The sequence below is a fragment of the Syngnathus scovelli genome, chromosome 22 (genome assembly GCF_024217435.2).
Source record: "Syngnathus scovelli strain Florida chromosome 22, RoL_Ssco_1.2, whole genome shotgun sequence".
NCBI classification, from domain to species: domain Eukaryota; kingdom Metazoa; phylum Chordata; class Actinopteri; order Syngnathiformes; family Syngnathidae; genus Syngnathus; species Syngnathus scovelli.
In genome coordinates, this window is record NC_090868.1 from 486,460 (window position 1) to 509,777 (window position 23,318).

General features: G+C 53.8%; 3 protein-coding genes across 9 annotated transcripts; 1 reads left to right on the forward strand and 2 right to left on the reverse strand.

The window, feature by feature from the left end:
• Positions 1-71: 71 nt before the first annotated feature.
• Positions 72-2,374, reverse strand: LOC125991987 (apoptosis facilitator Bcl-2-like protein 14). The gene is made up of 7 exons (XM_049760506.1): positions 2,222-2,374; positions 1,312-1,677; positions 1,098-1,223; positions 937-1,010; positions 709-870; positions 530-643; positions 72-463 (listed from the first exon to the last, which is right to left on the reverse strand). The coding sequence occupies exons 2-7, from the start codon at positions 1,667-1,669 to the stop codon at positions 416-418; spliced, it is 882 nt and encodes a 293-aa protein (XP_049616463.1). The 5' UTR covers positions 1,670-1,677; positions 2,222-2,374; the 3' UTR covers positions 72-415.
• A 325-nt stretch (positions 2,375-2,699) lies between these two features.
• dgki (diacylglycerol kinase, iota) lies at positions 2,700-22,904 on the reverse strand. 3 transcript variants are annotated; one of them, XM_068649622.1, is made up of 34 exons: positions 22,349-22,630; positions 16,751-16,859; positions 10,585-10,680; positions 10,429-10,503; positions 10,287-10,343; positions 10,140-10,205; positions 9,926-9,994; positions 9,641-9,757; positions 9,502-9,576; positions 9,298-9,393; positions 9,108-9,190; positions 8,965-9,025; positions 8,748-8,861; positions 8,393-8,527; positions 8,256-8,334; positions 8,126-8,181; positions 7,970-8,032; positions 7,779-7,852; positions 7,527-7,638; positions 7,356-7,442; positions 7,176-7,288; positions 6,433-6,495; positions 6,027-6,127; positions 5,879-5,958; positions 5,756-5,800; positions 5,601-5,670; positions 5,490-5,530; positions 5,279-5,403; positions 5,180-5,205; positions 5,053-5,090; positions 4,848-4,968; positions 4,718-4,754; positions 4,528-4,627; positions 2,700-4,466 (listed from the first exon to the last, which is right to left on the reverse strand). In XM_068649622.1, the coding sequence occupies exons 1-34, from the start codon at positions 22,546-22,548 to the stop codon at positions 4,359-4,361; spliced, it is 2,892 nt and encodes a 963-aa protein (XP_068505723.1). In that variant the 5' UTR covers positions 22,549-22,630; the 3' UTR covers positions 2,700-4,358. The 3 variants fall into 3 exon arrangements, with proteins under 3 accessions (XP_068505723.1, XP_049616299.1, XP_049616300.1); XM_049760342.1 differs by lacking the exon at positions 6,433-6,495 and having other exon boundaries at positions 22,349-22,626; XM_049760343.2 differs by lacking the exon at positions 6,433-6,495 and having other exon boundaries at positions 9,298-9,576; positions 22,349-22,904.
• Positions 10,776-15,684, forward strand: LOC125991931 (NACHT, LRR and PYD domains-containing protein 3-like). Of its 5 annotated transcripts, none has more exons than XM_049760325.2 (10): positions 10,776-10,920; positions 11,261-11,531; positions 11,693-13,502; positions 13,576-13,746; positions 13,827-13,988; positions 14,073-14,243; positions 14,342-14,503; positions 14,592-14,762; positions 14,861-15,034; positions 15,350-15,684. In XM_049760325.2, the coding sequence occupies exons 1-10, from the start codon at positions 10,843-10,845 to the stop codon at positions 15,360-15,362; spliced, it is 3,183 nt and encodes a 1,060-aa protein (XP_049616282.1). In that variant the 5' UTR covers positions 10,776-10,842; the 3' UTR covers positions 15,363-15,684. The 5 variants fall into 5 exon arrangements, with proteins under 5 accessions (XP_049616282.1, XP_049616280.1, XP_049616283.1 ...); XM_049760323.2 differs by having other exon boundaries at positions 15,363-15,684; XM_049760326.2 differs by lacking the exon at positions 14,592-14,762 and having other exon boundaries at positions 10,777-10,920; positions 15,363-15,684.
• Positions 22,905-23,318: the final 414 nt, after the last annotated feature.

Consider the following 23,318-nt stretch of genomic DNA (forward strand, 5'->3'; position numbering starts at 1 on the left):
CCAGCGACACCTTGCTCATTCCTGAAATATAAAAGCAGCTACAGTCAAGACTTCAATCAAATGTGAAAACATTTTGAATTTACTTTCATTTTTATTCCTGTTTTTCAAAGCTCAGTGTACACTCGTTGGAAATACAATCATCTATCCTAGTCCAGTCACCACGCTGACAATTTTTTTTTCCTCCTCTCATTTCATCACCTGTGTGCCCAAAAAGATTCAAAAGTGCATTTTTGGTTCCTCCTGAAATGTCAGCAGAAGCCCAATTTTGCAAATGTTAGATGACAGTTGTGCAATGCAAACGAGATAAGAATCACTAGAAAATAATTCAAGTCAAGTTAAGTCCTTGGCTATCAAGTACGAGCAACTGCACCCAATCAGGTGGAACGAGCAAAGACGACGGCGGCGGCGGCGGCTATCACTGGACGTCGTCTTCCTCGTCGTCGTCGTCGTCGAACGCCGCCTCCTGCAACAGTCGACGTCGCTTCATCTCTTCAAAAAGATTGAGCGGAAAAAGCCGATCGGGACTTACGTAACCGCCTTGCTGCTTGGCCCAGGAGGAGAAGTGATTCTGCAGGTAGGTGGCGCCGTAGCCCAGCAGCCGGCTCACGGGCAGCGTGTCCGCGGCCGACAGTCGACTGGTCACCTGCGGGCAGGCACCGACGACGCCTTTTGAAGGAGTCGGCGAGAGGGCGCCGCCGACGTTCTTACCTCGCACGTGACCGCCATTTGGGTCTTGGGCGAAGTCTGCGGTCCCGGCGCTTCGGGGTCGGCGTTGAAGAGTCCCATCCTCTTCAGCAGCGTCGTCATCAACTTGTCAAAGAAGCCGTTGCTCCACAAAAGCTGCGTGGAGCTTAGAGCCTCCTTCAAGCCCTACGGGACGGAAAAGCAGACCGCTAAGCAGCCGAGCGGGAAGGTGACGGCGGACCGAGACCTTACCTTGGTCACCTCCTCGTCATAATTGTCTCCGCACTCCCTCAGCAGGATACCGATCAGCTTCTCCACGTCGGTGTCTGGCGGTAAGCGTGCCGACACAATGTGATCAAATTGGAAACGTGAAGGTTGGCTCTTAACGTTGTGGCTCCCAAAACGGCACTCACCGTCATCGGGCCCATCGCTCTCATATTCCGGCGGCGCAAAAGGGATTTCGTCGGCAATCTCCGTCAGCCTGCTGGCTACCTCGTCCATCTCCTCGTCCATCTCTTCGTTCAACTCCACCGGAGAAACTTTTTTTTCATGCATAATACAATCAAATATCAAGTCTTTGGTCTGGCTTGTTTATCGTCACAGGAGGACGGATTGTTGCTTCCTTACCGCTTGGAAAACCTCCAAAGCGTTCCACAACTGCATTTTCGCCTTCGGCCTCATTGTGACATTGTTCCGGCTGTGGCTTGATGCACATCAAAATGTTGGGCAGGCGCTTCCACTTTTTTTTCTTCTTGGTCTTTGGCGGCGGCGGCGTCGCTTCTTCTTGGCTCTCAGCCGGCAGCAAACACGTGCGAGTTGAGTCCGGAGCCCCGTCCTCGACGGACGTCTGGCTCTTCTTCTCCCACCGCCGCCGTCTCCTCTTGGTGTACGCCATCAGGAGCCGAAACTCCAGCATGTCTTGGAGGTTGTCTGCGTCGTTGAGGTTGGCGAAAGGGTCATGAATTTCAACGCGTCCATTTGCCATCAGCTCTGCTGCAAAAGAAACACAAAACGAGCGTTTATACAGCAGAATTAAAAGACGATGAATCGTCCATTCATGACCAAGTTGATCTTACAGTTTTGTCGCCCTCTGGTGGCGAGATGTTTTAACATTATATTGGAGGTCACAAAAGTGCGTCTTGTGACTTCACCGAAAGCACCAAGCAAATAACATTTGGCTTACCAAAGCTGCCATGTACACCGAGACAAACTACAATTCATAGCTTTGTGAGAGAATCTAGGATGGTCGGTTATATACTGAAGATTTTATTGAAATGGGTAAACCTAACAGACCTAACACTACTACAGTGGAAAGAAACGTCTCCCTTTGAGACGAAATCATTGAAGTAATTAAGACGTTTAAATGGGAGTACAAATGAGATTATAAAAGTAGACGAGCAACATTTAAAATAGAAAATGGGTTTATTCACACAGCAACTGGTTGAAAAACTTTTGACAAATAGATAAACTCGAGACGTCAGCAGTTATTTTCAGTGCGACGAAAACGTTGCTTAAAGAAAGCTAAAGAAATACTTACAGAATAATGAAGGCTTTTTTTTAACCGGCAAACAAGTCCAAACAAGTCGCCTTACAACCGACCGCCTCGCTTTTTTTCTGCCGCCGCTCACTTCCGCGTTCAGGCAAGTGTAATACGTATTGCGTCATGAAAACGTCATGACGTACGCGACCCCACCGTTTGAACGTAAACGTAAATTCATTTCAAACAAGAAAACACACATTCAACTATATTTACTTTCTTATCGGAAAAATGCCATTTATATTGATACTAAATAATAATAAATAAATAAAAAACTGAAACAGTTTCCTGGAAATTCCCTGTCGTGATTCATACGGGCAAATTCATCATCGTTCTTTCACTTCCTAAATGAGCGCTGCAAATACTTTTGTCAACTAAAATTAAATAAGCTCGCATTGATACGCCTGAGCATTTTGCTCACAAGCTACCAGCCCCATGGTCGTGGGTTGATGGACAGAAGATGCACTTCATACAAGAATTTCAGTAAAGATCCGTGTATCTTTTATTTAAAATGAAGTATTAATAGACTGTCAATATTTGTAGATTCCCGGGACCAGAAAGCAGAAATAAGTATGGATGTTTGTGACGATGGAAAAAGAGGAAACATGCATTCCAACAAAGAATAACAGAGAAACAGCATCATCTTCCAAATAAAGCACTTCAAGTCATCTTCAGCAGCGATACAAAAGTAAGCCCGGACATGAAACACTCCAAACAATAATTTAATAGTTGAAACAATAAGATTCATCTTCATAACGATAATAATAATAATAATGTTTAAGCCAATACTGGAAAATAATCAATTGTGAGGTCAGAAAATGCCATGCAGAACCAACGCTAGTGAGAATAAACGGAATACAAAGTTTCGATTAAATTGAAAAGTGTGTGGATTAGAAGAGGCAGGCCCCGCCCACAAGCAGCCATCGTCGTGTGCATATCAGTAGAGCAAATCCAAATCCAAAATCTTTCTTGGAGCAAAGATGCGCCCAAAATAAACAATTGGTCTTTCAACACAAAACTGTACAACAAGCTTTTCATTCAGTTCACACCATCCAAACGATTTTCTTTGTCATTTCATTCCAGTCCTGCTTAAAACGAGTCAACTCGTCCGACTTTGTGGTTCAAGTTATCGCCGTACATTCGCTTTGAGATGCACGTGTGGCACTTTAGAGTTTTTCTTTTGGTTTTCAATCTATTTCAATCAAATGGAGCCAATAACTCACTCGGGTTCAATTCACAACTGAGTGGAAAAATTGCAAAAGGGGGCGTCGTCGTTACATGCGATTCATCTCTACCGTGGCAAAGTTGTTCTCTGTTGATGTATTTACTAGAAAAAAGGCTCGATAAATAGGTGGAAAACGAGAAGACAATCTCCAAGCCAAGCGGCGCTCAAGTACGGCACTGTACCTCCCTCAGTGGAACACTAAAAACATGAATGTGATGTAAACGATTAGCGGAGAAATGCAGCAACATGCCATCTGTTCATTTTACATTGAGTATGGCTCAGAATTCGCACGCACGCACGCACGCACGCACGCACGCACGCACGCACGCACGCACGCACGCACGCACGCACGCACGCACAGGTCAGTTGGAAGCTGGCAGCTGCAAAGTTGATTGGATATGATGGCTTCATCTTAAATATCCTTTTCACAAACTTGGGATGCAATGTTTGGAGCGGAAGTCAAGTGAAAAATGTAAAACGGGTCTAAAGACGCAATTCTGATTGAGCTGTGCCATGTTGACACTTGGCAATGACATCGGAGTAGCAAAGGGTTCCAAACACATTTCAAAGAAGATTTTATTTCTATTTTGATATTTGTGAATGTCACTCGTTTGGCATTTTGCATCTCGGCTTCCGCTCCTTTGTTAGTCGTAGCTTTTGGAGCGGCCAAAGAATACTTGTTCCCGTGAGCCGCTCGGGTGGGACACGTGCATCATCGCGTCTTTGGCACAAAGGCTCGCACGGGTGGAAACACTTGAGCACGTCGGCCGCTCTCCAAAGTGCACTCGACTTGCCGCAATAAATATCTCCGTCGATAAATAAATAGAAAATAAATAGCCGGGCGGGCCAGAAAGCGCCCGCTGACGTGGAACCTGCGCCCGAGTGTGAAAAGTGCGTGGGTGTGTGTTTGCGTCAGACTGCCGTCTCCAAGTCCTCGTGGGGGGCCGAAGGTGTTTTGTGGCTGCTCAGGTAGGAGGTCAGCTCCAGGTCGCCAGCCGCCTGCTCCACCGGGGTCTTCCCCTGTGAGCCACAGCCAAAATCAGGACAGCCCGGCGACATTGCGTCTGCGGCGTGAGCGCACCTGAAAGTTGGTTTTGTGAAGCGACGCGCCCGCCTCCACCAACAGCCGACACACGGCGTGCTGCTTCTCCGAAGCGGCTTTGTGCAAGGCGGTGTCCCCTCTGCTCACACACACACACACACACCGCAAAGCGGGTCAAAAGGTGCATTGGAGTCGCACGCGCTCACGACAACCTTTCAAGCCGACGTACTTTTCTCTGTCGGGCAAGTCGAGAAGCACTTTGGATCCTGAGGAGCAAGGAGACGATCCGTTTAGAATAGATGGAGCCAAAGTGTCGCATGCATGCCGTGGCAGCAGGGGGCGCTGCAGTTTGGCCGTACCCTGCTGCAGGATGAAGACCACCAGCTGGGCGTGTCCTTTCTGCGCGGCTTTATGCAGGGCCGAGCAACCGGCGGCGTCTCGCACCAGCAGGCTGACGCCGTGACGCACGCACTCCGACAACTGCGCCAAACACACAAATCAAGGCCACGCTGGCTGGGCTGCCGGGAGTCCGTCCACTCAAGACACAAGAAGGTTCTTTTGTACCATGGAGAGATCCCCGGCGCTCGCCGCCGTCAACAGCGCTGCAAAAGATACATTGGAGCGGAAATCATCCACCGAGTGGAGCGCGTGGAACGGAGCGCAAAGCACGCTAGCGTGACCGGCTGGCTACCTTGTTCCTCGGGAGTCAACGGCGCGCTAGAAACAGACACGACACGGAGGGTTACTCGGGCTGTCTTTTGCGACATTACGGCAGAAGGCTCATTCGCACCCGGCGGTGGGCTCCACCACCAGGTCGGGCATCCCGGCCGATGACGCCCGGCCCCCCGCCGGGCCCTCGTGGTCCAGGATGAACACCTCGTCCTGGCAAATTTCCGTGACAAAGTGAAGGTGCTCCTACGGAAGGACGTCAGCGACAAAAGGGGTCTTCAGCGGGCCAAAGCAAACAAAAGGCATCGTCAACTCCCGGCCGAGCTTCGTACCTGAGCCTTGTCGATGCGATAGAAGCGATCGGCTGACGTAGCTGCGGGGGGGAAACGACCGCATCGACAAATTCATGTCAAACAACGATGTTGGCTTTTTTTTGAACTCACAATCCAAGAAGCTCCAGCTGGGAGAGAGTCTGCCAGCCGAGGTGGTCCGAGGCATCCCCCGGCTCTCATCCTGCAAAAAACGAGCGTCAAATAAAATAAACATTTCAACCGACGGTGGTGCAAAGCGACTACGAATTGGTTTCGGTCGAGCCGACCTGGTAATGCACTCTGTGGCCAAGAGAGGGCGCCTGCTGCAAGTCCTGCTGAGTTCAAAGAAGTTTGGGCCAGGTTAGGAAAGGAAGCTCCGCAATCAAAGGATTTCAAGACGAGGATCTCGCCTCTCGCAGTCTGTCGATGTAGAGTCTGCACGTTTCCAAGTCGCAGTCGCCCCTCACCACCACGATGCCCACCGGAACCGCTGCCGGGCAAACAAACGGCGTCCCCTTCAACAATTGGTCGGACGGAACGCCGAACGTGCGCACTTACAGATGTCCCGCAGCCGCTCTTTGTCGTACTGCAAGCGGTCGTAGTCGTGCAGGCTGATCCGGTTGACCCGCAGCCGAAGCCGCTCGGGGACGGCGTGAGGGCTGCCGGGAAAAAATGGACGTGCGCAAAGAGATGCTTGCTCAAGACCCGCCGCCGTAACGTGGAGGCAAAACGCGGGAAGCCAGCTGCTCTTACGGCACACCCAAAGCAGCAGAAGCGCACGAGACGAGAAAGGACAGACGGCCACGTGCTGCTTGCTTGCTCCGATAAAAGATTCACATCGCTGCGAGGAGATTTGGCGCTTCGGAGCTGTCCAAGCGCATGAAGGTTTTGACACACACAGGCGGCGGCGGCGGCGGCGGCGGCGGCGGCAGAACGTTGACATGACAGCGGCTGAGGTACTTACACAGAGAAGGAGTCGGGGGGAGCAGAGAGGCGGCGCAGGTCACCTGCACACACCTTCTGAATACTAGCGCCGCCACGCGCATGCGCACACACAAGAGAGAGAGAGAGAGAGAGAGAGAGAGAGAGAGAGAGAGAGAGAGAGAGAGAACGGGGGAGGCGTGGCCAGGGAGCGGAAGGAAAAGACGCAAATGATGCCACGCCGTGCAGTGCGGTGCGGTGCGGTGCCGAGGCCAAAGGGAGAGAGGAGGGCGGGCAAAGAGGATGGAGAGGTGGAGAAAAGAGGTCAGTTGAGGCACCCAGCAGCCCACAAAAAAAAAGTTACACGGTCCAAGAGCTCGTGTTAGTCACTTTGCCTTGAGCTGAGCACTGCAAAAACTGCTGCCAAAAAAGGAAGAAAAGGAGCGAAATTCAAAAGTGCTCTAATTACATAGACCCAACCGCCCGCCCGCCCGCCCGAGCCAAATGACATTTGGACGCATGAGCGAGGAAACCAAAAGACTGGCTGCATTTCTCTCGCTCGTCATCCCGCCAGAGTGGCCGCGATGTCGCCATCGTGTGGCGCTTTTTTGTCATTATCGCTTGCATCCCTTTCATCTTGGTCAGCTGAGTTTTTGCAGTGCCGCCACACACAAACACACAAAGATGCGGTGCAGAAGTGTTAGTTGCCACGCACGCCGCCGAGACCGCTCGCCTGCTCGCCTGCTCGCCTGCACGCCTGCTCGCTCACGTGTGTGCGTGACTCACTCGTTGAGCAGCGGCACCGAGGTGCGTCTCTTGCTCTTCTGGACCATGTTGGCCTGGTTGCGCAGCGAGATGCGCAGCGTGGACGGCGCCAGTCGGCACGGCTCTCCGTCCACCTGCGCCAGGCCAGAAGGGGGTCAAAGGTCACATCTGAAAAGGTAGCCAGCCGGCCGTCAAACTGACCTGCACCGGCACGGTCTTGAAGGTGGTGAGGACCACCTCTCGGCACTGGTGGAGCCTCTCGCCGTGACCGCCCACCTGCAGCGCCGCCTGGAAGCAATGAAAATAATTGTTGGAGGGTTCTTTTTTTTTTTTTTTTTTTTTCTTTGGCGTTTGGCGTGCCCCGCCTCCTACCAGCGAGGCCATGGTGAAGCCGATGACCTCGATGCAGCCGTCGTCGTGACGCTGCGGCTCAAAGTCGCGGTGGTCGCCGGTGTTCCCCCAGGGCATGGTGCCCGCGCAGTACCTGCGGTACCAGACCGTGGCGGTACCAGACCGTTAGCTAGCGCCGTTAGCTAACGCCGCCGCCGCTGCCGCCGCCAACCCAAACAAACAAACAAACAAACAAACAAACAAACAAACAAACAAACAAACAAACAAACCCACCTGGGAATGTTTAGAAAGACGATGCACTGGAATTTCAAATCTTGGATCTTGGGAGTCAAGTCGGTCCCGTCGCACTGCAAAGCACGCGTCCAGTTGCTTCTCACTCGATCCCATTTGTCAACGTCGCCCTCCGCGGACGTGTCACATTGTCATCGCGGGCACGGCCCACGTGAAAGCGTCTTTGCACTCACCACCACTCGGACGTGCTTGGACAAGTCCCTCGAGCTTCTCTGGAGGAAATCGGAGAAGGCGGCCTGCCAGCCACACACATGCACAGAGACACGCACACACAACTGTTTGCAATTTGCTTGAAAACAAAATAGCAAATTGTGAAAAGTCAGACTCACCCCCGCGTAGAACATTTTGTTGCGGAAGCGACTGTTAAACTTTTCGGGGTTGGCCTCTGGAACACCAAAAAAAAAAAAAACATGGTGGCAAGGTTAAGAAGAGAAGGTGAGAGAAATGGATGCCACGCACCTCTGGACTCGTGGAACTCCAGCGTGACGTGAGCGTCGAAGCCCAGGCTGAAGTAGTTGTTGAAGACGTCGAGGGGCAGCTGAGCGAGTCACCGCACGTTAGCGACACGCCGGCGACACGAACCGCTTCTCCTTTACCTTCTGCGTGCCGTCTTGGAGCTGCCGCTCGGCGCCGTCGCTCTGCTCCACCTGCAGGTTCCACCTGTCCAGCTGCACCACCGAGCCGTCCTCCACGTGGCCCAGAACCTTGGACACGGGCTCGTCCGTGTAGCCCTGCCAGAAAAAAAAATCTAAATCAAATCGAGCACAGGAAGGAGGCTGCATGGCGGAAACTTCTTGGATTGTGGCCCATGGATTTGGGACCAAACTTTTGGGACACACACATTTAAGCATGTTTTTTTGTAGTTGTTGTTGTTGTTGTTGTAAATGTAAAGCGCTCAGAGCAAAAATGGTTTGTTTGCGTTTGGGAGGCGAGTGAAGCTTGGGAACTCACCCCGCCCCAGTTGAGCGTCCTGGCGAGGTCATTTCCTGTTCCCAGAGGAAGGACGGCCACCGGAGGCTGCGGGTTCATCTGTAGCTCGTCCAGCGTGGACAGGATCCATCCCACCTAGGCAAGCAGGAAATGGATTGCGCTCTCTTGTAGCAAAGGGGGCGGGGCGAGGCCAAGTGGGGGCGGGGTCATTGCGGAAGGACGTCAAGGCAAAATTTACCGTGCCGTCTCCACCGCAGGCCAGGATCCTCAAGTTTGGCACTTTGCGATACAAATCCAAGCTGAAAGAGCACAGCAGAACAGAGAGGGTGGCGCTCTGTCGCTCGTGAATAGCGCCGGACGGCGACGGCCGCAGACACTCACGCCTCCCGAAGGCCGCCCTGCGACAGGTCAAAGACTTGCCGTGGGTTCAGGATCCACATGAACATCTGGAGCAGCTTGGCGCCCTGCGGACAAGAAGCAGATGGGCTGGGATGGACAGGACGGCCAGCGACCTTTCTGACCTTCTGCCACGCTTCTGCCTGGCTAGCTCGCTAGCCACGCTCATGCCAACCTGGTTGCCTCCGCTCTTGGGGTTGACGAAGACCAGGATGGGCTTCATGAGCGGCGAGGGCAGCGGCTTCAGCATGAACGGCCGCCATTTGGACTCCTGAGGGAGGGCGAGGGAGGGAGGGAATGTCAGCGCCACGTGCGGCCGCCCGGGAGGGAGGGAGGGAGGGAGGGAGGCCATGCGCAAGTCGCCATCCGTGTCACTTACGTCCGGCCCCTTCTTGCTCGTCCTGCGCTTGAAAGACGTGCGCTTTTTCCTCCTGGCCGAGTTCTTGAGCAAGCTCTGTGCATAGATGGGGTTAGCGGTTAGCGCTACGCGCCGTGAGCGCTCGGCGCTCGGAGCTTGCCTGCGGTTTCCTGACTCTGATGATCCAGGAGGGAGGCACGATGACGGCGGCGTGGGCGCCCAGCGAGCACGGTTCCTCGATCTGGTGCAGCATGAAGCACGTGACCTTGTTGTGGAACTGCCCGCGCGAGGCACACAAATTAGCACCCGCCAGCAGCTCATTTCAACATTTTCACACAACATCACATCGCCGAGTTAGTTACATGTTTTGTTTCTAGTCTGACGGAATTTAGCTCAGATGGTGGGCAAGCTCGCGCACGACAATTCCAATTTGAGCCAAACTCACAGCCTGCTTGCACCACGAACAGCTGATGGCGATGATTTCTTTACTGTGGAAGAACTTCTGCTGAAAGCTCTGCGGAAGGAAAGGACAAACAAAAGACGAGGACGGAGAGGGATGTCGCTGGCAGAGACCGTTAGACGGCGTGGCGGGCGGGCGGGCGGGCCGGCGGCCATTTTGCCGGCCTGCCAGCCTGCCTGCGTGCGTGGCTGCCACCGACCTTCCCGCACTGCTTGCACTTTCCGTCCTGGCGCCGGCGGTGCACCCAGTGATGCCTCAGCACGTTCTGCCGGCAGAGAGCAGACGGCGCCGCCTTACACCTGCACCTGGCCTGGGCCCCGCTCGGACCTCCGGTCGGGAGACTTACATCTCGCAGGCACCGCGAGCCTCCTTCCCTGAAAGTCGGCTTGCACCTGAAGTTGATCTTGATCACGAGACGGCCAAGGCGTCACGTCAGGGCTTTGGACTTCCTGTGTGTGTGTGTGCGTGCGTGCGTGCGTGTGCACTACCTTCTCCAGCTGCTCGGTGCAGCTGGTGTGGACGACGATCTTGCAGGCGGCGCACTTCCTCCTGGGCGCAGACTTCTTCAAGCACAAACACACAGGTTGGCTGTCAAGACAAGCAGATGACTTGGGGCGAGTGAGCGAGCGAGCGAGCGAGCTCACCGCAGCCTTGAGCAGGCAGGCGTCCTCCCCGAGGTAGCAGAGTTCGCCCGAGCAGCTGGTCTCCATCCACAGGTGGTCGCCGTTGACAGCGTTCTCCTGCCGGGTGGGCAGGCGAGACTGCCATCATTGTCGTGGCGGGCTGGGATTTTCAGAGCGCGCCAGCGGAGAATTTGCTTTCTCCCAAAGTGAGTCTGTCTATGTATGAAGTGGGCGGGCTTGTGCAGACAGGGCAGGGCGTTGGTCTGACCTTTGGACGCCATGGCGACAATTACGTTGGGAAGGCCCTCGCTGGCTCGCTCACACGGTGAGAGCAGACAAGGCGAAGGAGACCGACAAGTGAGTTTGCTTTCTGTTGTTTGAGCCGTATAGACATATAGTTTTGCTTTTAAAAAGGGCCGACCGTTTGTGGCGTTATTTAGTGAGCCGGCCGGACGGTCGGACGCTTTCTCGATATATTGTCAGTTGTTTTCTTTGATTGAAGTATGGCGGAGGGGGGGTCAGCTACTTCTTTAGGGAACGTAACGACAAGGAAGCGAAGCCAGTAGCAAAGTCAGTGTCGAGCAGCCTCGAGAACCAGGAAGCAAGTCCTCATAAGGGTGGAAATCGGGCCACCTTCTGCGCTTTGGGTGTGGAGTGGTGTTGCGCGAGAATATCAAAGTTCGCCTTTTGCTTTCAGTTTCACGGGGGAAAGATGGCTTCGGATGCCGAGAGCAAGGAGCTGGTGTTTGAAACGCTGGAAGACCTGGGGGAGGAGGACTTCAAGAAGTTCAAGTTGTATACGCGTCTGGCTAAGAGCAAAAGAGAAAACGTCGACCGGACTGACATCGCCGAAGAGCTGGTGAACAGGTACGGCAAGAACGCTCTGGAGGAGACCATCAAGATTCTGGAGAAGAGCAACAACAACAACCTGGCCCAGAAGCTACGCAGCGACATGCAGCAAATCAAAGGTAAGGTGAGCGTGGGTCTTTCCACAAAGCAGCTCTCCGATGCTGCCCTCCCCCGCTTGCCTCCTTCACTTGCCTCCTTGAGCGGAAGTGGCGGCATGGGTGCAGCACGCTTGCGGCCAGGCCTAAAGACGCATTTGATCTCCTTCTGCTCGCTCCCTCAGGTATCACCTGTGCACCCTCAGATAGCACCTCCTTAGCGGTCCAGATAGGCGAATTCAAGCGGGAGCTGCAAGAGAACCTGCGGGCCATGTACTGCAAGGCTCCCGAGGGCAAAACAGAGCCCAGCCGGCAGGAGGCTCTGGAGAGCGTCTACACCAAGCTCCAAATTAGCCGCGGCGTCGCCGGTCTTCCCGACAAGCAGCACGAGGTCCTTCAGATGGAGACGTGCGGCGGCGAAGACGAGGAGGAGGAGTCCGTCGAGCCGTGCGACATCTTCAAAAGCGAGATGCCCCTTCGCACCATGGTCACCGTGGGCTTCGCGGGCATCGGGAAGACCTTCCTGGTGCGCAAGTTTGTCCTGGACTGGGCCAACGGGACAACCAACACAGACGTGGACTTCATCTTTCCCTTCGCCTTCCGCTTGTTGAACATGCAGGAGGAGAAAAAGCTTTCGCTAGCAGAGCTCATCCAGCACTTCGTCCGGAACAGCAAAGCGGCCGTCGAGATGCTGAAGGACATCTTGGCCAGGTTGCAAGATTCGGGCAAGCCCACCTACCAAAGCAGCGACGTCAAGATTTTGTTTGTACTGGACGGCTTGGACGAGTGCAGCCTCAAACTGGACCTGAGCGACGAGCGCAAGGAGCACCTGGATGTGACCCGAGCGTACCCCGTGGAGGTCCTCCTGGCGCATCTCATCAAGGGGAACCTGCTTCCCTGCGCCCGGCTTTGGATCACCACGCGGCCCCAGGCGGCCCGCGACATCCCGCCGCGCCTGGTGGACGGCAGAACCGAGGTGAAAGGCTTCAGCCGCTCCCAGCGGCTGGACTACTTCAGGAAGAGCTTCTTCAACGAGGACGTCATCAAGCACATCCAAAAGTCCCGCAGCATTTTCATCATGTGCCACATGCCCATCTTCTGCTGGTTCACCGCCACCATTCTCCGAGATTATCGGAAGCAGGGAGAGAAGCTGCCCGAAACCCTGACCGAGATGTACACAGAGTTCCTACTCTATCACCTGGACAAGTCCGAGGAGCGAGGCAGCCAGAAGAGCACGGAGTACGTCAAAGCGCTGGCCGAGCTGGCTTTTGGGCACCTCATGGAAAAGAATCAGATCTTCGACGAGAGCGACTTGCGGAAAAGCGGCTTGGATGACCCGCAGGTCGCAAAACACTCGGGAGTCTTCACCGAGGTCTTCGAAGAGGTACCCCCGCTCAAGAAATACCAACACGACAAGATGTTTCAGTTCATCCACTTGAGCATCCAGGAATATCTGGCCGCTCTCTACGTGATGATGAGCCTGTTCCAGGACAACAAGAACGTGCTGGGAGAGCTCACCATGCATTGCGAGCAGACATCGCTCGTTCGGGTCCACGAGGCGGCCATCCGCAAAGCCTCAGAAAGTGACGGAAACCTGGACTTGTTCCTCCGCTTCTTGGTGGGCCTTTCCTTGCAGTGCAACCAGAAGCTCATGGGCGAGCTGCTGAAGGCTCCCGAGAACTTCAGCCACAGCAACGCAGAAACAGTCCGCTTGATCGAGCAACAGATAGATAAGAACTCTCCTGAGGAGAACATCAACTTGTTCTACTGCCTGAAAGAGCTGAAGGACGAGTCCCTGCTGGAGCAGATCCAACAATACCTAAAAAAGGGGGAATTGTCCACGGGGGACCTACCTCCGGCCATGTGGTCGGCCCTGATCTTCTTCTTGCAGGCTTCCGACGAAGACATGAGCTGCTTCAAACTCCGGAACTACGCTCCGTCCGAGAAGGGGCTCCTGATGCTGCTGCCGGTGGTCAAGGCTTCTCGAAAATCACGGTAGGTGCCATCGAGCCAGCACGCTGAACCGGCCGCGCACATGTCAGCAGCCCAAACCCTCTTGTCTTCTCAGGCTCAACGGCTACCACCTGAGCAAGAAAAGCTGCGAGGCGCTGGCCTCCGTTCTAAGCTCGTCCCGCACCCTGAGGGAGCTGGATCTCAGCTTCAGCGACTTCGATGACGGCGGGCTGGAGGTGCTCGCCGCCGGACTGGCAAAGCCGCAGTGCACCTTGCAAGTCCTCAGGTAAGGCTCTCCTCGAGCGGCAGAAGGTCAGCCGGCCCAAGAACCTTGGGCTTGTGTCAGCTGCCATCTTGTCTTCTCAGGCTTGGTGGCTGCGACCTGAGCAAGAAAAGCTGCGAGGCGCTGGCCTCCGTTCTAAGCACCCTGAGGGAGCTGGATCTCAGCTGCAACAACTTGGGTGATGACGGGCTGGAGGCGCTCGCCACCGGACTGGCAAAGCCGCAGTGCACCTTGCAAGTTCTCGGGTAAGGCTCTCCTCGAGCGGCAGAAGGCCAGCCGGCCCAAGAACCTTGGGCTTGTGTCAGCCGGCCGCCCTCTTGTCTTCACAGGCTCATGGGCTGCAAGCTGAGCAAGAAAAGCTGCGAGGCGCTGGCCTCCGTTCTAAGCTCGCCCTGCAGCCTGAGGAAGCTGGACCTCACCTGGAACGACTTGTCTGACGAGAGGCTGGAGGCGCTCGTCGCCGGACTGGCAAAGCCGCAGTGCACCTTGCAAGTCCTCAAGTAAGGCTCTCCTCCACCCCCGTCGAGCGAGCGGCAGAAGGCCAGGCGGCCCAAGAACCTTGGGCTTGTGTCAGCCGGCCGCCCTCTTGTCTTCTCAGGCTTGGTGGCTGCGACCTGACCAAGAAAAGCTGCGAGGCGCTGGCCTCCGTTCTAACCACCCTGAGGGAGCTGGTTCTCACCTCCAACATGTTACGCGATGACGGGCTGGAGGCGCTCGCCGCCGGACTGGCAAAGCCGCAGTGCACCTTGCAAGTTCTCGGGTAAGGCTCTCCTCGAGCGGCAGAAGGCCAGCCGGCCCAAGAACCTTGGGCTTGTGTAAGCCGGCCGCCCGCCCTCTTGTCTTCTCAGGCTCGGCAACTGCAAGCTGAGCGAGAAAAGCGGCGAGGTGCTGGCCTCCGTTCTAAGCTCGTCCCGCACCCTGAGCCATCTGGATCTCAGCTGGAACGACTTGCACGACGGCGGGCTGGAGGCGCTCGCCGCCGGACTGGCAAAGCCGCAGTGCACCTTGCAAGTTCTCAGGTAAGGCTCTCCTCCACCCCCGTCGAGCGGCAGAAGGCCAGGCGGCCCAAGAACCTTGGGCTTGTGTCAGCCGGCTGCCTGCCCTCTTGTCTTCTCAGGCTTGGTGGCTGCGACCTGACCAAGAAAAGCGGCGAGGCGCTGGCCAAGGCTCTCCGGTCCAACCCCTCCCACCTCCAAAAGCTGGACCTGTGGGCCAATGACATCAAAGAGGAAGGAATGCGGGTCTTGGCAGAGGTCCAAAAGGATCCTCGCTGCAGTCTGACGATCAACTGGTAGGTTCCAAACATCTTCCAGGGCGCTCACTCGTCTGAATGGACCGGCGACACTTGTGCGTTGAAGAAAATGGGTTCTAAAGCACCTAAGCATACAATTACTAAAGTCACACCAGAAAGAAAGAAACATTTGAAGCATCTCATTCGAGCTAGTACACGCCTAAAGGGAAATGTGCTTTCGGGAGTTTGCAAACATATTTTTTAAGGTTGTGTTAAACTTATAATCATATTAATATCTAGTATTGGAGTGCTCGTGTGGATTGGTGGGTGGCGAAGAATGTGCAGGCAAACCGCATGAACTTGTTATATCCGAAGTGTTGTGGAATAGGGAGTACCGGACGGACGTGAACACCTGAAGGTCGGTGAGAAACGAGAACAACAGCACGTCTATGTGGCTGGGCTTCGCGGGGAAAACCCAACCGCCTGACCTCAGCGATAACACCTGGACGGGGAGGAGATGACCATCGACCAATCATCTCACAATATTTTGCATGCTTTAATATTCATATTGTGTTTCTTCAAAACTGGGCAACCCGGAAGAATGTGTCGTCAAAAACGCACGAGTTGTAGTGTGAGGGACCCGGACCCGGGACCGGGACCCAGGCCTGTATTAGTGCGCTTTGTCAGGAATAAACAATTGGTCAATTTGCTCTGATTGATCTACTGGTCTTCTCTTTGACAGAAGGAACTCGCCAAATTGTTAGGTGCGCCAGTGTGTGGATTAGGACATAGCAATTTATGTGTAAAGTGTTGATCGCAATTTGGAGTCAGATCAATGACTAAAATCCGTAACCTAACAACGCCAAGTCAATAACGACGACAGAAGTAGACATTTTTGGAGATGTGATGGACTATGTGGAAATGAGAAATGTTTGGAGAATAACTTGATGATCTGATATAGTTGTATTTTTGGTGCACTTGGAAATAACAAATGTTGCCTTCATGAAGTAAGTGGTCAATGCATGCCAAGAATGCCAAACGCTTGATTACATCTATCTTATGTTTTGTTTAGGTTTGATCTTTCAGATGATTCAAGAATGTTCTGGACAGAGGGAAATGTTTTGCCAAATAATGAAAAACTATGTATGGAAGTATTATGAACCGAGAATGTGGCGAAAGTGCGTGGAATGTGACAAGAAGAAACAAAAGCACGCTACGCGCTGAGTAAAAGCATCATTGCGTGCACGTGGTGTTGCATCACACAACGTCAGGATGATGGGATCGCTGGCTCACGCGACAGTCCTCCCTCCGCCCACCCACGTGTCGAGCGCTTAATTGGAGGCGGCGAACGGCGGGCGCCGCTTCTTTGCGCCACTCCAATCCAGCCCTGATGTTTTATTAACGAGCCATTATCGTGCGGTGTGCGTGCTAAAGGCCAGCGGTGATGAGGAGAAAGGAAGCGTCACGGGATTGTTACACCGGCAAAAAAAAAAAAAAAAATCCCGCTTCTCTTGGATCAACCGAAGCGACAAAAGAACACGAGAGCGCTCCAGCAGCGGCCTTCGAGTGGCGATTTGTGGCTCGAGTGCAGATGATAATGGAGTGGCGCTTTTAACTTCAACGGGAGATGAGTCACAAAAAAAAGAAAGATAGCCAAAGCGCTTTGACTCATTTTGCAATGTGGAGGCGACGACATGGTGCCGCACTTGGAGTCTCCAGCGGTTACTCAACGTGGAGCCAGCCTCAAATTGGGAAGAAGTACTTTGAGGTGCCTACCGTCCAGTCCATGCGGGTGCGAAGCTCCTTGCCGGGGCCGTTGGAGGCGGGAGGCGGGGCTACCTGCAGCGGCCCCAGGTGTTGCAGGCCCGACCGTGAGATGGCTTTCCTGCATGGGGGGGGCACAAAAGAAGATTTTTCTTTTAAAGCGCACACACGCACGTGCAAAGGAATTCAGGAGGAGCCGCCACTATGGGCTTTCCTGATGTTCCGACTCGGCCGTCGGAATTACAAATGAATGAATAAGGTTTTCTTTTTGTTTTTAACAAATGACCCACGGACTTATGTGGCAACCGGCTTGGGTTTCAGCGGGCCGCCTGTCACCAAGTGTCAAGCCGGACGACAAAGAGGAGTCTGTTTACGCACCCTGGAACGTGATCACACACACACACGAATCCCGGGATAAAAATAGTAATGCGTGGGTGACAATGGGAGAAATGCAAGGATGTATGCTGACTGGGCATGACCCCCCCCCCCCCACACACACACACACACACACACACAAATATTTTTGTCATGAGAGGCAACTAACAAGCCGCGCTCCCAGCACGACCTGTCGGCCAACTGCCCATGTTGTCAACAAACAGCGCTTCACCTGCTCGCTACACACACACACACACACACACAAACATACACACTATGTTGGTGTGAATTGAAGAAATGTATTTAGACAAAAGTAGAGTTTTGCTGCCATCCAGTGGAACTTTGCTGTTGTTTAAGAGAGTTCACTAATTCTATTTCGACATACAGTAGTGCTTGTTGCAATTAGAAACTTTTTTGTGTGCAAATTTGTTGACTCTTTTCAGCAGAAAATAAAAGACGGGTTAGTGAATCTGAAAATAGACAACATTGATCCAGATGGGGGGGAAAAAAATGCATCCTCCTTTTCCTCCTCCCCGCAAAAGGTGGGCTGTCGGCGTTGCCGTGGCGACGCTCGTCGGCTCGTCCGGTAAACACGCGGGCGGACGTTTACGCGGCCCGTTGAGCCGCGCGCTCCGAGTGCCTCGAGTGACGTCACAAAAACAACTGATGCGCAGCCTTGCCTGATGCACGCGCGAGCGAGCGAGCCGAGTTGCGCGTTCCACATGTTCATACGGGCCGTGGCGACGTCATTGTTCTAGTTTCGCTTGAGTGGAAATGACACGCATTCGTGAGGAACGGCACACAAACAGGAAACGCCCGTGCAATCTGGACATTATTCGCTAACACGCGCGCGCGCAGGAATGCGCGTTTCACAAACCACAATAGCAGGAAGACATTACCGCGCGCGCGCACACACACACACACACACACACACACACACACACGCACACACAATTAGCATAATGGCAGACTATGCGACATGAGCGTCGACGTACGCGAGTCATGAATCCGAAAACTATTTATGAGTGAAGGCGTTTCATTGCGACCAAAGTAGCGCTTTGCTGCCATCTTGTGACGTCAGGAAACTATGTTGAAGTGAGGTGGCCGCTTTTGACTTGACAAAAAGAAAAATGCGCCACCAAAGAACAAAGAAGCACAAGCCCAAAGTAGACACTTTGGAGCTTCCGTCTTTTTGCGGCTTGCTGTGTTTTATTTTTTTCCTTTTTCTTTTTCTTTTTGTGTGTTACCGCGGCGCATCCCGTCCGTCGTCAGGTTGCGCTCAGGAAGTCAGACTCTTTCCTTTCCTTTCCGACCTTCCTCTGCTTCTATTTATAAGCTGTTCCCTCTCTGGGAAATTTCAAGTGTGCCGCGACGGCTGCGGGGAAGCGTCCATGGTGACGTCGCGAGCAGGCCCCGCCCACTCCCACCTCTTTGCAACTTACTGTAGCTGCATGCTAGCAAACAGTGCAAAACGCCATTGACGGGCTAGCGGCTACATTGGGTGAGACGAGGAGTTTTTCATCCTTCTTCATCCTGCTGCCTACTGCTCGCTCTCCTTCCTTCCTTCCTTCCTTCCTTCCTTCCTTCCTTCCTTCCTTCCTTCCTTCCTTCCTTCCTTCCTTCCTTCCTCCTCTTCCTCTTGTTCCCTGGCTGATTCCTCATCCTCCACCTCTTCCTCTGCCCTCCTCTTCCCACTCATCCTTTGGCTCCTCCCTTCCTTCCTTCCTTCCTTCCTTCCTTCCTTCCTTCCTTCCTTCCTTCCTTCCTTCCTTCCTTCCTCCTCTTCCTCTTGTTCCCTGGCTGATTCCTCATCCTCCACCTCTTCCTCTGTCCTCCTCTTCCCACTCATCCTTTGGCTCCTCCCTCCTACTCATGGCTCATCCTCTTCCTGGTCCGTCCGTCCGTCCTTCAACTCACTTTCTCCTCGCATCCCTCCATCCTCCCACGCCCGCCTTCTTTTGCACCCTGACTCAAGTGAGGGTCAAATTCGATTGAGATGATGACACAATCATTTTTTGTGGGACATTTATTCTTCTACAAAACTCCCACTCGGAGACTGCAGTTTCACGTGGTTATGGCGATCACGACAATTGTGATCTTCCCGATCGTCCGTTTGCTTTCAATTCACACGCGTTGGATGCAGCCGGAAAATCGGCCTCATAAAATGTGTGTGTTGCGATGTGTGGGCGGCTTCGCGTGTGCATCTCTGACCTTCTCCTGCTGAGAATAGATGCAGAGCGCAACGAGAAGCACACGAGAGACACGGCGAGGAACGTGAAGAAGAAGAAGAAGAAGAAGAAGAAGAAGAAGAAGAAGAAGAAGAAGAAGAAGAAGAAGAAGAAGAAGAAGAAAAGCCAAGCAAGCAAGCAAGGCAAGCCAATGGTCGTCATCATGCTAAGTGGTTTGGTGATGGCGCTGTTCCAATTTGAGCTGGAGAGGTGTGTTGCCTCTTTAACTTGCAGGCGCAGCTGCCTAATAAAATTCATCATTTGCTAATGACGCCCCCCCCCCCCCCCACACACACACACACACACGCACAGTGGGATAAAGATGCTGTCTCACTAATTATAGCGTATCTCTGTAGCTGAGGCCTGCCGGGTTGCATGTGTGTGCGTGGGGATGTACCACTGAGAGTGCGTGTGCGTGGGTGTGTGTGCATGCGTGTGTGCGTGCGTGCATTTGATCCAAAACGAAGCAGAGGATGAAACGACAATCCACAAAGACCAACACAATAAGGGCGGAATGTACTCGCAATGTGTGTGTGTGTGTGTGTGTGTGTGTGTGTGTGTGTGTGTGTGTGTGTGTGTGTGTGTGTGTGCGGGCGCTTCATTTTTGTGAGTGCCGCGAGATGACCACTTGTCCGTAATCCTCCCCGCGTGAGCCGGCGTTTTCCACCTTTTTTGGTGAACACACGTGCCGTGCCGTACGCGACTTCAATTTGAATTTGATAAGCTGCCAGAGTTAAGCTAAAGAGTCCTTTCCAATCTGCGCTAGGTATTTTAACAACCACAGTTTGAAAGGCAACAAAAGGGCAAATAGGAAAGTAGTCATCGGTACTGGACCGCGGCGTCACCTCGGCCGGGGGCTTTATTATCACTGCAAAGGGGACAGATGGGCCTGTGGGAACCGCAGTGGGAGGGAGTACCTCAAGGCGCGAGGCAAGGCACCCTGCAGTTTGTCGATTGGCGGCCGGCCAAAGGTCACGTGCGCCGCTGCTTGTCCTCATTTCTATTGCACAAGGCGACTTGCGACGTCCTCGCTCAAGATGGAGAAATAATTGACAAATGCTTTCCAGTGATGCCATCGCAGGAACTTCTCATTTCTGTTCTTTTTTTTTTTTTTTTGGTTCTTTTTATAGCTTGCGATCCAAAGCGGAAAAGCTTCTTACAGCCAGACGACTAATAAAGAGCGCCCGTGAGCCAGTCCGATCCTGAATTATGGGCAAAATAAGCCACGACAGGCACGAGAAGCAAATGCACACACGGGGACAAATCCTGTTAGGCTTGGCGCGTTCTCCTCGCCACTTCAAACTTCACAAGGCTTAGTTACATAAGAAAAGCACATTTCTGGAGGTGGGAATGAAAACGGGCCCGACACGAGGATCCATTTTGCCTCCGGAGGCCAATTACTGTGCCACCCCCCTCGCCCCGACGCAGACAGGAAGTGCACCTTTGCCACTGAGCAGTTAATTGGAGGAATGTCTTACACACCGACTCCTTTACTAGCTAATTCACGCACACACCCAGAGAAAGAGAGGATTCTTCTGGAGGCTGCGGCGGTGGGATGTCAAGTCTAAGAATAGATGAAAGGAGGGACGTTATTCTGGAAGGACACACACACACGAGCGAGCGAGCGAGCGAGCGAGCGTGACGAATGTCTGGCAGAAATGTAGCACGTGCCGCCATAAACGCCGAGTGGCACGAGTAAGCCCCTCCCTCCTCACCCGGGGAGTTTTTGGTGTCGGACCGCATGCTTTCTCAGCCTCCTGCACATGTCCACATTTGGTCATTGGCAGGAGCGAGCCGGGTCCGAACGACCTTCTTAAGTGGCGTCGCCGATGACCTGCGAACGACGTTGGAGGAGGAGAGCAAAATATGCCGTCCGCCATTTGCAGAGATGCTTGCCCAGCGTGGTTGTTTTTGAAAAGTCAGCCGTTTCCCTTGGCGACGGACGCCACATTTGGTAAACATATCTATCACGCCAAAGAGCCACGGCTGAAGACACACAGCAAGCTGGCCGAGCTGGCTTCAAGCAGCCATTTTGCAGTCCATTAGGCAATTTCCAGTCATCCTTCAAAGACAAACATGTCCTGAAGAGTTCTTTCTTTCTTTCTTTCTTTCTTTCTTTCTTTCTTTCTTTCTTTCTTTCTTTCTTTCTTTCTTTCTTTCTTTCCTTTTCCAAGGCCAAGAAAGGGAAGACAAAGTGCTGAAGTATTTGAGGCAAAACCTCAAAGTGGAATGGCCTTCCAGTCAACTTGTCTGAACAAAGTCACATGACGCTTGTGCGATGGATCCGATCGAGAAATTCCACACCTTCCTGACACTGACAACTGACAACATGACTAATTTGCGCGTGTGTGAGTTTGTCTTCACTCTCACTAGCAGCTGCCAGTCACACCGGGGTGCCAGGCTGCGGCTGGCGTTCCCTCCCGCACGCACATGAACAATCAATAGTGAGTGCGTGTGCCAGTGTGTGTGCCAGTGTGTGTCTCCTCCTCGCACAACAAGGCATCGTCCCTGTCGTCCCTTGAAATGCTTCCAGTGTGCAAAGCAACTCACGTTGGAGGCTGCTAAGATGAGGCTAACACCCAACGCGATGCGATGCGATGCGATGCGATGCGATGCGATGCGATGCGATGCGATGCGATGCGATGCGATGCGATGCGATGCGATGCGATGCGATGCGACGGGACGCGACGCCACGCGATGCCACGCGACGCCACGCGACGCGAAGAAATGTTTGCAACACAAATGCGGTGGCATGCGAAGCTACACAAATGTGAGAAATAATTAGGGCACGCTGTTGCGAAGGAGCTCAATTTGGATGAGGTATGCAATTGGATTGAAATGCGCTGATGTAAATTCAGTAAGAAGTGGAAATACACAAAGAGAGAGAGAGAGAGAGAGAGAGAGAGAGAGAGAGAGAGAGAGAGAGACTCTGCCAGTGGCGGAGAGTGACAGGCATAAACAGCATCAGAAAACAGACGTGAGGGTTGGGAAAGGTCCACTCACTTACCGATAGGACGTCTGTTTCCGGAACGCCAGCCCCCTCAGCTTGTCCTCCAGGCTCTCCTGCTCGATGTCGGGCAGGCTGCTGAACGTGTCGCTGCAGCATCCCGCCGAGGTGTCCTCCGAACCGGCGCCGGACTCCGACTCGCCGCCGCCGCCGTCGGCTCCGAGCGCCGCCGGAGCCTGCGTCGCCGCTTGGGGGTCCATAGCGGTCGGTCCTCGCGCTGGACCCCCCCGCCCCACTCCGCCTCGCCTCGCCTCGCTCCGCTCCGCCCCGCTCCGCCGCCGCTCCGCCGCCGCCGCTCGGGCTGGCTCACCCGCGGACGCCGGCGACGACGACGGGCAGACGGTGGTGGACGAGGCTTCCGGGACGAAGAGCTGCAGGCTCCGCGCGCACGCCGTCCAGCGTGTGGCCGCGAATGATGCTCTCCTCGAGCCCGAAGTAGGCAAGCAGGCAGAAAGGCAGCGGGCTGCGGGCTGCAGGTTGCAGCACGCGGGCAGCAGGCTGGCTGGCTGGCTGGCGAGCTCTGCACTCGACTGCTGCTCACCACGAACGGCTTGCTGTCACGTGACGTCACTACCGGAAACACACTGTCCTTCCTCCTTCAAAATAAGACGACCGCTTCGTCGTCAAGGGCCACTTTGCTTTCTTCAGCTTTGAAACAATAATAAGCCAGCAAGAAAAGGACAAAGCGTTTATTGTGAAAGACTACAGGCTTTTTGCATTGTGAGCGAGCGGTTTTAAAAGTGCTAAAGCGAGGGCTGCGGCGAGGCTAACAAGGCGCGTGGCATTGTGGGATATTCCCTCTCATCCTTTCTGCAGCATCATCACTCACAAAACTGGGGCAGGAGGTGACACACGCGCACGCGCGCACACACACACGCACTCAATGAGCACACATATGGTGCGCTCGCTCAAGGACTCCAGGCTGCCAGTGACGTCATCGTGCGGGACCCAGTGCCACTTTATAAGCTTT

Excerpts from the sequence above, each read along its gene's own strand:
- LOC125991931 (XM_049760323.2), top strand. The coding sequence starts at position 10,843 with ATGGCGACAATTACGTTGGGAAGGCCCTCGCTGGCTCGCTCACACGGT. Across the intron at positions 14,244-14,341 it reads TGCACCTTGCAAGTCCTCAA|GCTTGGTGGCTGCGACCTGA; the intron begins GTAAGGCTCTCC and ends TTGTCTTCTCAG. Across the intron at positions 14,504-14,591 it reads TGCACCTTGCAAGTTCTCGG|GCTCGGCAACTGCAAGCTGA; the intron begins GTAAGGCTCTCC and ends TTGTCTTCTCAG.
- dgki (XM_049760343.2), bottom strand. The coding sequence starts at position 22,548 with ATGGACCCCCAAGCGGCGACGCAGGCTCCGGCGGCGCTCGGAGCCGAC. Across the intron at positions 10,344-10,428 it reads GCACCGAGCAGCTGGAGAAG|ATCAACTTCAGGTGCAAGCC; the intron begins GTAGTGCACACG and ends CTCGTGATCAAG. Across the intron at positions 5,671-5,755 it reads GCCACAGAGTGCATTACCAG|GATGAGAGCCGGGGGATGCC; the intron begins GTCGGCTCGACC and ends CGTTTTTTGCAG.
- LOC125991987 (XM_049760506.1), bottom strand. The coding sequence starts at position 1,669 with ATGGCAAATGGACGCGTTGAAATTCATGACCCTTTCGCCAACCTCAAC. Across the intron at positions 1,011-1,097 it reads GAGCGATGGGCCCGATGACG|ACACCGACGTGGAGAAGCTG; the intron begins GTGAGTGCCGTT and ends GCTTACCGCCAG. Across the intron at positions 644-708 it reads AAATGGCGGTCACGTGCGAG|GTGACCAGTCGACTGTCGGC; the intron begins GTAAGAACGTCG and ends GCCTGCCCGCAG.